A 12,374-nucleotide genomic window follows, 5' to 3' on the forward strand; every position below is an offset into this window, starting at 1 on the left:
CATATTGGTAATTCAAGAAACATCACAGTCCTATCAATGATCTTATGGAACCTAACCATCTGATGTGGTTCGTGCACGAGAAGTCCTCTCATGCTATTTTCAAATTACTGCTCAATTATCAAGCTCTTGCTGTACTTCATTTTGTTAAATGGCATTTTTAAATATATTCAGAATTTAAACTTATTTTTTCATGGGAGACCTTCCTACATTAAATCAATTCTGATAGTACTAATATGGTAATTATGCATGAGTTCAGTTTGTGCTTTCGCAATCCAATATGCAAATTAATAGAGGATGATAGCAATAGAATAGCTAGTCACTATTATTAGAAATTTTCAAAATACAGAGTGTTATGTGTTGACAGGTTTGGCTAATGTTAAATAACTAATTGAGAATATGACAATGCAACTCAAAACCAAGATGAAATCCCACGTATGTCTATCTGTGCAATCTAATATCATTAGCAGTTACATAGTTGGTTTATTTGTGTTTATGTTAACTGTAGAGTATAGTTGCACATTATCAGTGAGCAAGTTAATAACTTCTTTCTGAGATATCGACAATGATTAATAATACTAATTAATTATACCAATTTGTTATTAAACAGATTATTTTCAGTGCTCTAACATTACACAAACTGTCTTTTAAGTGTCCAACAAAAGAAAGAAACACAGTAGCGCCAGCAAAATGTATTACATACAGCATGGACAGCTCAGCTGCACTACATGTGGTGACTTCTAAATGAGAGTCTAAGCTTTGAGGACTTGTACTGTACCCAAGAGAGAAATATTTTCGAAGACTCTGCATATAAGGTTTAGAGAGCAAACATCCACCAAATGTCAACCATGTAACTATAGAATTTCTCATATAGCAGACAGAGGGCTCTGCACTGTAAGTTTAAAGGTCAAACAGAATAAGCTGCAGTTGTCTGTGCACCCATGCTGGCTGGTCTTCATAATACCTACCCTAATGAGATTTTCTCTGGCTAGTTTACTTTATAAGGGTCATGAACATAAACATGAGGAGGTTGTGGGTGGGATTCTGAAGTTAACCTGAGCAACTGAGTTGACATCCACTGGTTTTGTATTGAGACCATATTGTTCTTCTATTCTACTTTTGTTCTCTAGATGCTGTCTCAAACAACTGTGCTGCTTATCACTGGATACATATTACTCACACTTACCATCCTTGGGTATATAATGGACCTAAGGTACTGAGACTTTATTATATACAGTATGTTGCTTGGTCAATAATGGAGCTTCTTGGGAATAAAACATTTTGAAAAATGATGTGTATAATACAGCATTTTGATACTTGTTACTATTGATGTAAGTTATAGAGCTCTGTCAATGACAGCAACATGGCCATAGTAAGACATTACACTTTTCCATATGGTCATTAAAATGTAAGCATGCTATTTTTTTTCTTTGGACGTTTTAACACTTGGACCGAAACCTTGTGTGTCCACTCAAAGATCGATTCTGGGTCCGTAAATAATTTTTCATACATCTGGATTCCTTCCAAAACAAAGTTCTGCTTATTAGTTTATTATCTGTGCATTCCTTTTTTGAACAAAATGATAGATAATAGCTACAGCTCTTATTGTTCTAATTATTTTTTATTTAGTTTACTTTACATTTGGTCAAGTTTTGTGTACTCATTTGTGTTTCAGGGTCTTCGTTACTTTATGTAACCAGAAGGCATTCTGTCTTTGGGATAGAACCCCGAATATATATTTTTTAAACAGATACAAATACAGATATGAATAGGAGGCACACTATACATATGAGTATTAGGTTTTTACTTTCATTCAGGCATAGGCAAGTAATTAGATATTAAGCTCAAACATAGACAGTTAACATGAATGTGCAGTGGTCCTTGTGATTAGTAACTGCCTGGTCTGGGTCATGGTGGTTTCAAATAGGTTAGTAATTCGTTTATATTTTGGGAAATAGGTCTAACTAAATTCATTAGAAAGTATTACAAGCAGGTGCAAACAACAATAATATCTTCACAAACAGGATTAAAAACCTCATATTTTGAGTGATTTGAGGTTGATGAACTGTCACAGCCAGAATTCACAAATCATACTGACATTGCTGGCATTTCTATCGCTGGGTAGAAAAAAAAGATGCAGATACAAATGATGTAAATGCCAGAACAGTATTTTTAGGTAAACAATAGTGCTTTGCACTGGGGATCAGTTTCACACTTTCCATGAAAATGCTCCAGTAAAAAGAACAACAGCCTTAGACTTAATACTGTATGTTGTTCTGTTTTTTACAGTCCTAATGCTGCTCTATGGGAGATGTCACGCTGCCTACTAATGTTGGCACTCAACAGGTTTGGTTATATCAGCTCCATGGTGCCTCTACTGGATCTTGCAACAGAGGTAACTCTCTTAACATTTTACACAAAATGGATGACACAACATAGACATTATCTCTGTGAATTCAGCACAACAGTGCACATATTATATACAGCATATAAACAGTGCTTAAACATAAGTTGTGTCACACTAGATTGCTTAATTAGTGTAACTGAAAGTGGCAGGAGCTCACTTAATGGTAAGTGTGGGCGTGGGTTTTGTGAGTGTGTGGCTCAGCTGTAAAGCAGTATAGATGAAGCATATCAACATAGTGTGCAGCTGCCTATTCTGTCTGAGAGTGTGCATCTGTGGCCTGCTCAGAGTGTGTGTGTGTGTGTGTGAGTGTGCGTGTGAGAGAGAAAATGCGGTGCGTAGTGGGCCCTGGTGTTAGTTCACAACCACAATGATGTATAACCCCAGATGCATGGCTCAATTGACCATAAAATTGCCATGTGTTCCTGACTCTCGCAACAGGTCTATGGATTGCGACTGACCCCTCATTACAACTCCAGCACCTCTAACCCTCCATCTCTCCGTCGCTTAATTTCTCTTTCCCAATCTCTCCATTTTGCTCCACCCCTGCTTAAAGTAGAGGCAACACTTCTGGAATCAATTAGCTCTGTCTGTGGCTAACTGGAGAGAGATGATGAGATTTACACATGAGAGTAAAATTGTTCGCTTTTTTTCTCTGTGTGTGTGTGTGTGTGTGTGTGTGTGTGTGTGTGTGTGTGTGTGTGTGTGTGTGACCGTACATCTGTAGACGTAGGTGCTAAAACGCCCACAATTCTGTTCCCCGTAGATCTGCAAGGAATAAAAGAGTCTGAAAAAGTTCCCACATGTAGTATAGAGAAAACTATTGTTTATTTTGCTCCTGTCTGTGTGAAGACAAAAACAATGTTCATTTACCAGCTTCAAAAAGTTGGGAGTTGATCTTTCTAAACAGTCAACACTGAAGTAACATAAAATAAACATAATACATAATATATGCTCAGGAGGAAGTATAATGAAATGGCAGAATATTGAATATGCATATACTGTATGTATGTGCAAGATTTTAAAAGACCTACACAGGACAGTACAATGTTACATTGAAATTGTGCAGTGATACATTAATAATTACTATATTATTGTACAGTTGATACAATTGGGACGAACGGTATAGAGTGATTAGATAAATTACTAAAGTGTTGTTGAGGGCTGTGGTTGACGAGGGCCGTAGGTTTTACTTTGAATAAAATAAATATTCTTGTTAACTAGCTGTATTGTGTTATGACTGTTTTGTGGCCAGAGATGTTTTACACCTTTAAGAAACATTTTGACTAGATTCTACCCTCCCAGCAGCAAACAATTAAGCTGTTCCCATTGGGCAAACAGTACCGCTACATACACTTTAGGTAGGGTATGGAAGAGACACTTCGAACTAGCTCTGTAAAAACCCCAAAACATCTTTCATGGCACAAGCTACAGTAAAGGGTTTATGCCCAGTGTTTTCCAACATAGTGAGAAAATTTCCCTAGTAGTGAGCACAGATGGCCTATTAGTAATATTAACAACAAGTGTAACCCTGGTTTGTTTGACCTGAAATGGGTTATCAACACACTGGTTAAATAGTCAGTCAGATCCACTGCAGTATCATCTATAGCAGTGGTATTAGAAGAAAATCATATAAAAACTATAGATTTGGCCAGTTGTATGCCAACACATCCTGGATAACATCAGTCTGTGATCCAGAGCAGGCAGTGAATTATAAGTCTGTTCACAGACAGATCAACTTCTACTCTGCTGTTGGTGTTCCACATTACCTGAACTACCTTCTTGCTAATTTTCTAATACCTGGGCGCAGGACTGATACAGTACGTCCCCTATCTGTCTTTATCTGCCTAGTAGGTGGCCAGCTCTAAAGACAGAATAGGTATGTGCATCTGTTTACTTTCAGAGCTTAGTAGCCCACCCTCAACATTTCTTGAGATTTGTGTCGTCTTGATGGTTGATCATGACTGTGGTATTGTCTGTTCACACTAGTATGTATAACCCCCTTAAGGGGTCCTGAAAATTTTGCAGCACTAGCCATGCAGCTTTTCATTTAGACAATGTTACCATGCTGATATCAAGACTTGTTTTTCCCTTTTCTATTACTTTTAAGCCTTAATAAACCTTAATATCAACCTGCAGTACATGCACTGCTCCTGCTGAGCTGCACTCCTGCTTCACTCTGCTCAGTAGATGCTCCAGTGGTGGGCTATCAGCTCTCCCAACCAGGGTGGGCTCATTATTCAAGTTTAGGGAATAAGAAGTAAATAAGAAGGGTCTGTCAATAAGAAAGGTCTGTTTCTTTTTAAGTTCCTCAGAATTTTGCACTTCATTGCACTGTTGCATTGCCACTAACAGCTCTTGCATTTCTCTTAAGCCCAATGCCAACTCCTTCAGTCTTTGTTCCAATGTTATGAAGGTGATCCCTCTTCTCTTTCCCAGGGGGCTGAGCAGCCAAGCCTTCTGCCCATTTCTGTTCCTGCTAATACAATGTAGCAAAGGATAACTTACCTGTTTCTTCCTAGAGGGAGCCACAGATTTGTCTGCTGTTTACATTGCGCTCTGCTGTGAATTACAATGTCAGAGGAATGACAATGAATATTCAGCAGTATTTACATAACCCACAAGCTTCATCTATCACTATTGGCATTATGCTTTAGTGAGGACAAGGCTCTGTAAGTGCTTCCTCAACTGTTCAATCAGTCCCATGTAGGGTCATGGTGAAGAGTTGATGACTTTGCTACTGGTTCTCAGCAGTACTACTACACTAATGGTAAAGGAAGCTGCCCTGGTAATCTGGAACAAAATGTGGTCCATAACAAAAGGAACCCAATATTTAACATATTTGATTGTTTTTAAGACCAGAAATTGAATATTTCACTATTTATATGGTACTGACCATAGGTCAGTGAGCCTTAGTCTAAAGCTTAAGCGCATTTGAGGAAAAACACTGAAAAGTCATGTTAATTTTTGTCAACTACGTGAATGTGATTTTCAAAAAAAAATCTGAAAACTCTTCAACATAAATCACTGTTAGTAATACGTTTAACTAAAGGACATAATATTTCCAATGCTAATGTATCAGATTCTCAGATTCTCTGCACATATATACTGCAGGCTTAAGTTTAAGCTTATGCTTAACTCTTAATCTTAAATTTTTCCAGGCTAGTTTCAGAACATAAATTGACATGGTAACTGAACTTGATCTTTATTTAATCCTTGTGTCTGGAATGGAAAAAAGGCTCAATTACATTTGAGACAATGGAAATCTCAGCTAATATTATCTAAAATTCTGGAACATATTTCAGATATGCTTAAAGTCAGCCAAGTGTACAAAACTGTACAGGTCAGTGGTTCCACAGGACTGGAGTAAAAAAAAAATAATAATAATAATAAAGCCTGCTATAAACTGTAAATCCATAATTTTTCTTCTTATGGCTTAATTAAAGAATATTAGTAATCATGAAATAAAAGCAATTCTTTGATTTGGCTGTCATATATCAGGACCACTACAGTAGAAGTCTTTCTTGTGATATATAGTGGCTTTTAAACCACAGGCTGGTATTCATTATTGAGAGGGCTCCTCATTAAAGCAGCAGGATTTGCCTATAAACTCAGGTGGCGAGGTCACACTCCCAGCACACAAGCACACCCGTCTCTTACGCTCTTACAGTTACGCCCACACTTGCTCTTTTACACTTGTTTACAGTTACACACTTGCATTTTGAAGAGCCATGTGGATTCACCTGAATTGCGGATAAGTGATGTCACACATGGCTGAGGGGTCTGGATATGAGACATTCCAGATGTTGCATGCCTTGCAGTAATTAAGGGAGCTTCTCTTCAGACTGTGAGTGGTGAGCTCATAGCAATTAAAGTGGAGTGCTAATAAAAATACACCTGTCTCTGAAAGGAGTCTTAACTTTGCATTGCTCTCAACAAGGGCACTTTCTACCCTTGCATTACTCTCTCACACAGTATGCCATTTTGATCAATAAAACAGTGTATGATTGATCAGATATACTATAGTTCTTTTATAATAGATTGTGAAGCTCACAGACTTCACATATGCTGTATATATACTATACTAAGGTGTAATGACTGGAAATATCAGTACATCAAAAGTATACCTCAGAGCTGGAAATCTTGCACTACAGGTTTGTACTGTTCCTTCCTGAGTTCTTTCCATTTTTATTATTATTATTATTATTTTTTTTTTTTTTACAAATTAAAGATAATATTTATGCACCTCATTTCTCAAGAGAGGAACATAATTATACATTTTAAAGGGTAAAGGTTATGACAATATTATCAAGGTCACTCCATGTAAAAGCTCCACTCAGCACAGCATGGCCTTATCTTTCTGTAGCACCTGACACACTTTGTACAAAAGTGGAACCTACAGGTTTTAAGTATGTTCCACTGTTTGTCAGAATATGAAGTTTGCTTGAGACTGAATTGGGGAATACTACGAGCTTTCTCTTTCCATAGTGATATAATAATCCAGGAAAGAAGTGAAGCGCTCTTGAACAATAAATGTAAAGCAAGTTTAATTGCAGTATAATGCACTAGACAATACAGTAGGATATCAGCTGTGCAATACAAAGTTCTTTTAAAGCTCATGGAGATGAAATAAGTTAACATTCTAAACAATAGATATTTCAAATATGCAGTAACATTAATTGTGTTGTAAATTTGTAAATGACTGTAAATTATTTGTCATTAATGGTGTGTCCATTAAAAAAAACTTTATTAAAAAATAAAATATTACATTAAGATATTAAGATTATTAAGATACTTACTGCTTAATGGTATCGGCTTGATTGAACTTGTCTTAAGTAAGACAATGTGTGTACATGTGTGTGACTGTTTGTCTTCATCAGACCCCGTAATGAGCCACAGTGAAATACATTAACCAGAGCATGACAATAGGGATTCATACTTTTGACCTTGCTAATAATAGTAACTCTCGATTTCACAATTTTGTGTACACGGCTTTGATTAACGTATACTACCTTTAGATTACATTAAAAGTTTATAAATATTCCACAGCAAATTTATCCTGTTAGCAGAGAATGAATCACGCTACAAGTGTGCATTTTAGGGAGCAAATGTCCCTGCAACAACAGGAATATCTGACCATTTTGACGTTGTGGGAACATTTGTCTGGGTCCCATTTAAAAAATAAAAAAAAGGAAACAGCTTTTATTTAAAAAAAAAAAAAAAAAAACCTAAACAAACAAAAAAAAACTAAAAGAGCTAAAATGTTTCATTTTGGTTACTGAGGTTAAAGATGAGTTAGATTTAAATGTATTAATTGTTATATCAATTGAAGGTCTGCACAAGGAGAATAAGACAAAAAAGCATCTATGTGCATGTGTGTGAGAGTGATAGCGTGCCTCAGGGAGCTCAGGCCACAGGTTTAGCTTGCTAAACCGACCGCTGTAGGTCCCTTACAAGTCCCACAGGAGCCATCCATCTTTGTCCTTCTCTCAGGAATCCCACTGAAGTGGTTTACATAGCGTCTAGAGAGACGTGTATGTCGTGGCCGCGGCCTCCTTCATTACTGCATCAAAGTGCTGCGGGGCTAATTTGGCCCAGTGCAGCTCCTTCGGCCCGATTCATCCTCTCCAGACATGGCTTCAGAGAGCTCCTGCTCATGTGGGGGACTTTGAGACCTTGATCCATATAATATAAAACTGAACTTAGCATTCAAAATAGTTACCACTTTCTTCTTAAAAAACAGTCTATGGTCTGGGAAGCTATAACTAGTGTATGCTATAAAGCTCCAGGGCTTTTATTTCTTACCCAGCTGACTGTGTGAGAGAGTGTCATTTCTACTATGCCTGATAGGATATCGTGCATGATGCTGTGCTACTCTGAGTTTGATGAGTTTTAATCTTGATTACATCTGTAGTGTGAAGGGTGTCACAATAGTTTATGATATGCAGGAGGCTCAAATTCTGTTTTGTTTTACTATAAATTAACTTAATGCTCCAAAGAAACACTCCAGTGTTTTTCCAACCTGATCTCTAGTCCCTTTGTAGTTGATCTGTTTTTGTTATAGAATGATTTCTTGAAATTTTCAGGCAAAATTCAGTGAAAATGAAGTACTAAATCTGTAAAAATTGTATTGAGAAATGGGAATACATTTTAAAGGGTCTGTGGTGCATGGGATCCCACAGAACTTTCAGGAAAAACGTAATTAACTAGAATTAGTTTTACTGTTACTCCATTTAAAAAAAAAAAATTTTTTTAAACAAGAGTCTCTGTCTCATAGCAAGGAGCGATTGTTGGGTTGCACATGCACTACAGATGTGGTGATTAGGGATTAGGTTGGATTAGATTTATTTAATCCAACAGAGGAATCCACATAAATGTGTGTGTGTGCGTGTGTGTGTGTGTGTCTGAAAACAGTGTGTATGTTGGCCGTCCATGTGAACAGTATAGGATGGAAACTTCCTATTATGAGCTGTATATCATCGAGCTGACAGCAGTGCTTCAGTTCTGTTTTCCTTTCAGTCAGCAGCTCCTCTAGAGACTCTGGACTGAACACAAAGTTCACTATCTACTCTACAATTCTTCCCTTGTCTTCTTTTTAATGTGTTTGTTTTGTATGGATGCATGTATGTGTTGAATGTATGGCTATGAGAAGTTTCACATGCACATAAACAACGGTCATAACTACAGCATTATTAGAGCAAATTAAATGGCATACTCCCTCTCCCTTGTCAATCACAGTGACACTAGCCAATATTGGGCATCTCTGAACTCATGTATGAGGAAGAGGGCAGATAGTGACTATCTTACGCTGCCCTGTCATGCAGCAGTTTGAATAGATGTGATTGGTTGATTTCATGTGTGGAATGCACATGTTAGCCTTTACCCTTCCAGGTTGATAGCTGGTGTATGATTGGGGAAGGCTGGCTGGTGGGTGAGAATTGGCAGGTGACCAAATTGGGGAGAGAAATAAGAGGGAAATTTTTTTAAAAATGCTAAGAGAAAAATACAGGAAGCATATGTTGTTTTTTTCCTAATTATTAATGAGGAGTATATTTGTATGATAATTTTTAGTATTCTACTTTAATTTCTAGATTTCTCTGCCATTTTATGTGGGTCAAAGGCAACAATATTTTTTTCAAAATAGCCAAAAATTAATTGTGTTGTTTTTAAATATATTTTATGTTTTAATGAAACTAATTGCAATGCAGGTCATCTTACTGCATGACAATTTTTCTCTTTAGAATTGTCTCTTTTTCATCCTGTAAACCCTTTTATTATACCAGTAAGAATAAAATGCTAAAATGTTCTGTTGAAAAGCACATCTGGTTTCGACATCTTGACTTTAAAATTTGTATAACAAATTTGGTTGATAAAACTAATTTGGAACTAATGTTAATCTGCTTGTATTAAGTAAGATATTTCTTAGGTAACATATTTCTGAATATCATATCTTCTTGGACTCACTGAATATCTGATTACAGCATGTTTTTTTCCAATCACAAGCTGAGGTGAGTTTTTTTTTTTTTTTTTTTGTAACTCGTAAGGCCATGCTGGGTGATTCAGGTAGTGAGGGGTCAGGAATCACAGGGACATTCCAAGCCTTGCGTCTCTGTCTCTCATTCTCTCTGAGGGAAACAGCTGGGGAGCTCAGAGGAAGCATTCTTTCCCATCAGAGGAGAGGAGTTGTGATGGACAGGATTCTCTTTTGGCCCGAGTTAAGAACACGGATGCAGTTTATGGTCTAGAACACAGGGGAGGAGCGGTGGTTCCACCCGGGACACTTTTTGGCAGAACCCCCTGACTTCATTCCTCAGTGACCACCACCATTAACCTCCTGACACAGAGCTGTTGCATTATGGGAGATTCTTTGGCCTTGATGTTAACCTTTTGTTATTCTTTTTTCCCCTTCATGGCCTACTTTCACATGTTGGTTGTTACAGAAACACAGGAGTACACATTTTGAATGTAAGAGATTTGTAACTTTATACAGTACCTACAGTGTTCTTCATGATGATGACCAATGTATAATCTTGAATGTGCTCTTTGTTTCATTTACAAGTTTAGAATTCTGTTAATCTATTTACACTGCAGGACAACTACAGACAACATGGTTGAATATTTCATGTTAACATTTTGCCAAGAGTTTGACCTAAAAATCTTTTCATGCAGGTTTTTGCTACTCTTTCTGCAATCTACTGGGCTCTGCAGTGTTTCACTAAACTGACTAACAAGGAGAAGAGTCACTGAATGTAAGCTAAATGGACAAACACTAAGTGTATTTTGCTGTGAAGCATCCTAATTTGTCTACAGTCTTTAATTAGAAGACCAACTACCTAACAAGTTAATTAAAAAGTATTGTGCATTGTGGAATAGGATTGATCAATTAATAGACGTTTTTGCATATAATACTAAATGCACAGAATTTTCTTACATATGCAATAAATAATAATAATAATAATAATAATAATAATACAGAAATATGTACTACTACTACTACTACTACTACTACTACTACTAATATAATCCCGTTTTTCATTTTTTTTTTTTTTAATAAAGTAGAATTTACATAGAAGGATAAACAAAATACACTATATGGCCAAAACTATGTGGACACCTGTCCATCACACCCATATTTGGTCTTTCCCTAAACTGTTGCCACAAATTTCGAAGCACACAACTGTATAGGAGGCCTTCTATGCTGTAGCAGTAAGATTTTCCTTCACTGGAACAAAACAGCTCAAACCTGCTGCAGCATGATAATGCCCCTGTGCACAATGCGAGGTCGAAAAGTCATGGTATGACAAGATTGGAGTGGAAGAACTCTAGTGTCCTGCACAGATCCCTGACCTCAACTCCATTGGGTTGAACTGGAATGCTGACTGCACCCCAGGCCTCCTCACCCACTGCCTGACCTCATTATCTGGAGTGGACTGATTTATCTACATAAAATAAGGAAAAGAAAATGAAATTATAATGACATAATGAATAAAACAATGTTATAGGCACATTTATATAAACTATTCCATTGACAGTTTGCTATCTTGTTTAACAAACATATATTTTACTACCTCTGTTTGCTTTAATCATTTTAGCAAATTGATATTTAAAACTTATTTGTGATTTATGACTCAGTAAATCTGTCCATATGTAATAACCTGTCCTTTCCTAACTTTAGTTCATTTAGCTGAATATCTGATTTTTTGTTAGCTTTATAAAAGATTTGTATCATAAAAGTATCAAACAGAGTCATAAAGTACAGTCTTGTGTTTAAAAAAATCATCCCCATCATATGATGCTTTTTGTTAATTAAAAGTTGTTAATAGGTGCATCATATTTAATCTGTTTTTTACCCCCATTTGGATAGCAGTGATAACATCTGAATTATATTGTACGATTTACTAAGATTGAATATTTCCCAGCCCCTGGCTGTTCTTTACCATGTAATGTAATTTCAATTACATTTGTTTACTACATCTTTGAAAATAAATTGTTGAACCTACTTTCATCGTTTTCAACAAGTTCACATGATCATGCAATTGTGTTACAGACCACAAGGTGGCATCAAAACTTCAGCACTTTCAGTACAAGATGGCTTGTAATTTATATTGGGGGGATAACTGAGCAAAACACAGTCAGTTGATTTACAGACAGGACAGCACATGACAAAAATTTATAAACAGCAGTGCACTCATGTGTAAGACCAGTGTCCATCATCCACATATATATACGCTGAAATAAATATAAAAATGGTCTGCACTTATACAGCGCTTTTATCCAAAGCGCTTTACATTGTGTCTCATTCACTCATTCACACACACACCATTGCTGCCATGCAAGGCACTAACTTGCCATCGGGAGCAACTTGGGGTTCAGTGTCTTGCCCAAGTACACTTCGGCATGTGGAGTCATGTGGGCCAGGAATTGAACCACCAACCCTACGATTATTGGGCAACCTGCTTTAACACCTGAGCCA

At 36.8% G+C, this 12,374-nt stretch overlaps 1 protein-coding gene across 6 annotated transcripts in view; it reads left to right on the plus strand.

The window, feature by feature from the left end:
• agmo (alkylglycerol monooxygenase) overlaps positions 1–11,900 on the plus strand; it is a 49,906-nt gene extending 38,006 nt beyond the window's left edge. Inside the window, exons 11-14 of one of the 6 annotated variants that reach the window (XM_017491662.3) lie at positions 1,128–1,210; positions 2,287–2,392; positions 10,571–10,650; positions 10,958–11,900. In XM_017491662.3, the coding sequence (XP_017347151.1) occupies positions 1,128–1,210; positions 2,287–2,392; positions 10,571–10,648 (267 nt within the window). In that variant the 3' untranslated portion in view covers positions 10,649–10,650; positions 10,958–11,900. The other 5 variants (XM_017491664.3, XM_017491661.3, XM_053687425.1 and 2 more) reach the window with 5 other exon arrangements.
• The last annotated feature ends 474 nt before the right edge of the window (positions 11,901–12,374 follow it).

This window comes from Ictalurus punctatus, chromosome 17, assembly GCF_001660625.3.
Source record: "Ictalurus punctatus breed USDA103 chromosome 17, Coco_2.0, whole genome shotgun sequence".
NCBI classification, from domain to species: domain Eukaryota; kingdom Metazoa; phylum Chordata; class Actinopteri; order Siluriformes; family Ictaluridae; genus Ictalurus; species Ictalurus punctatus.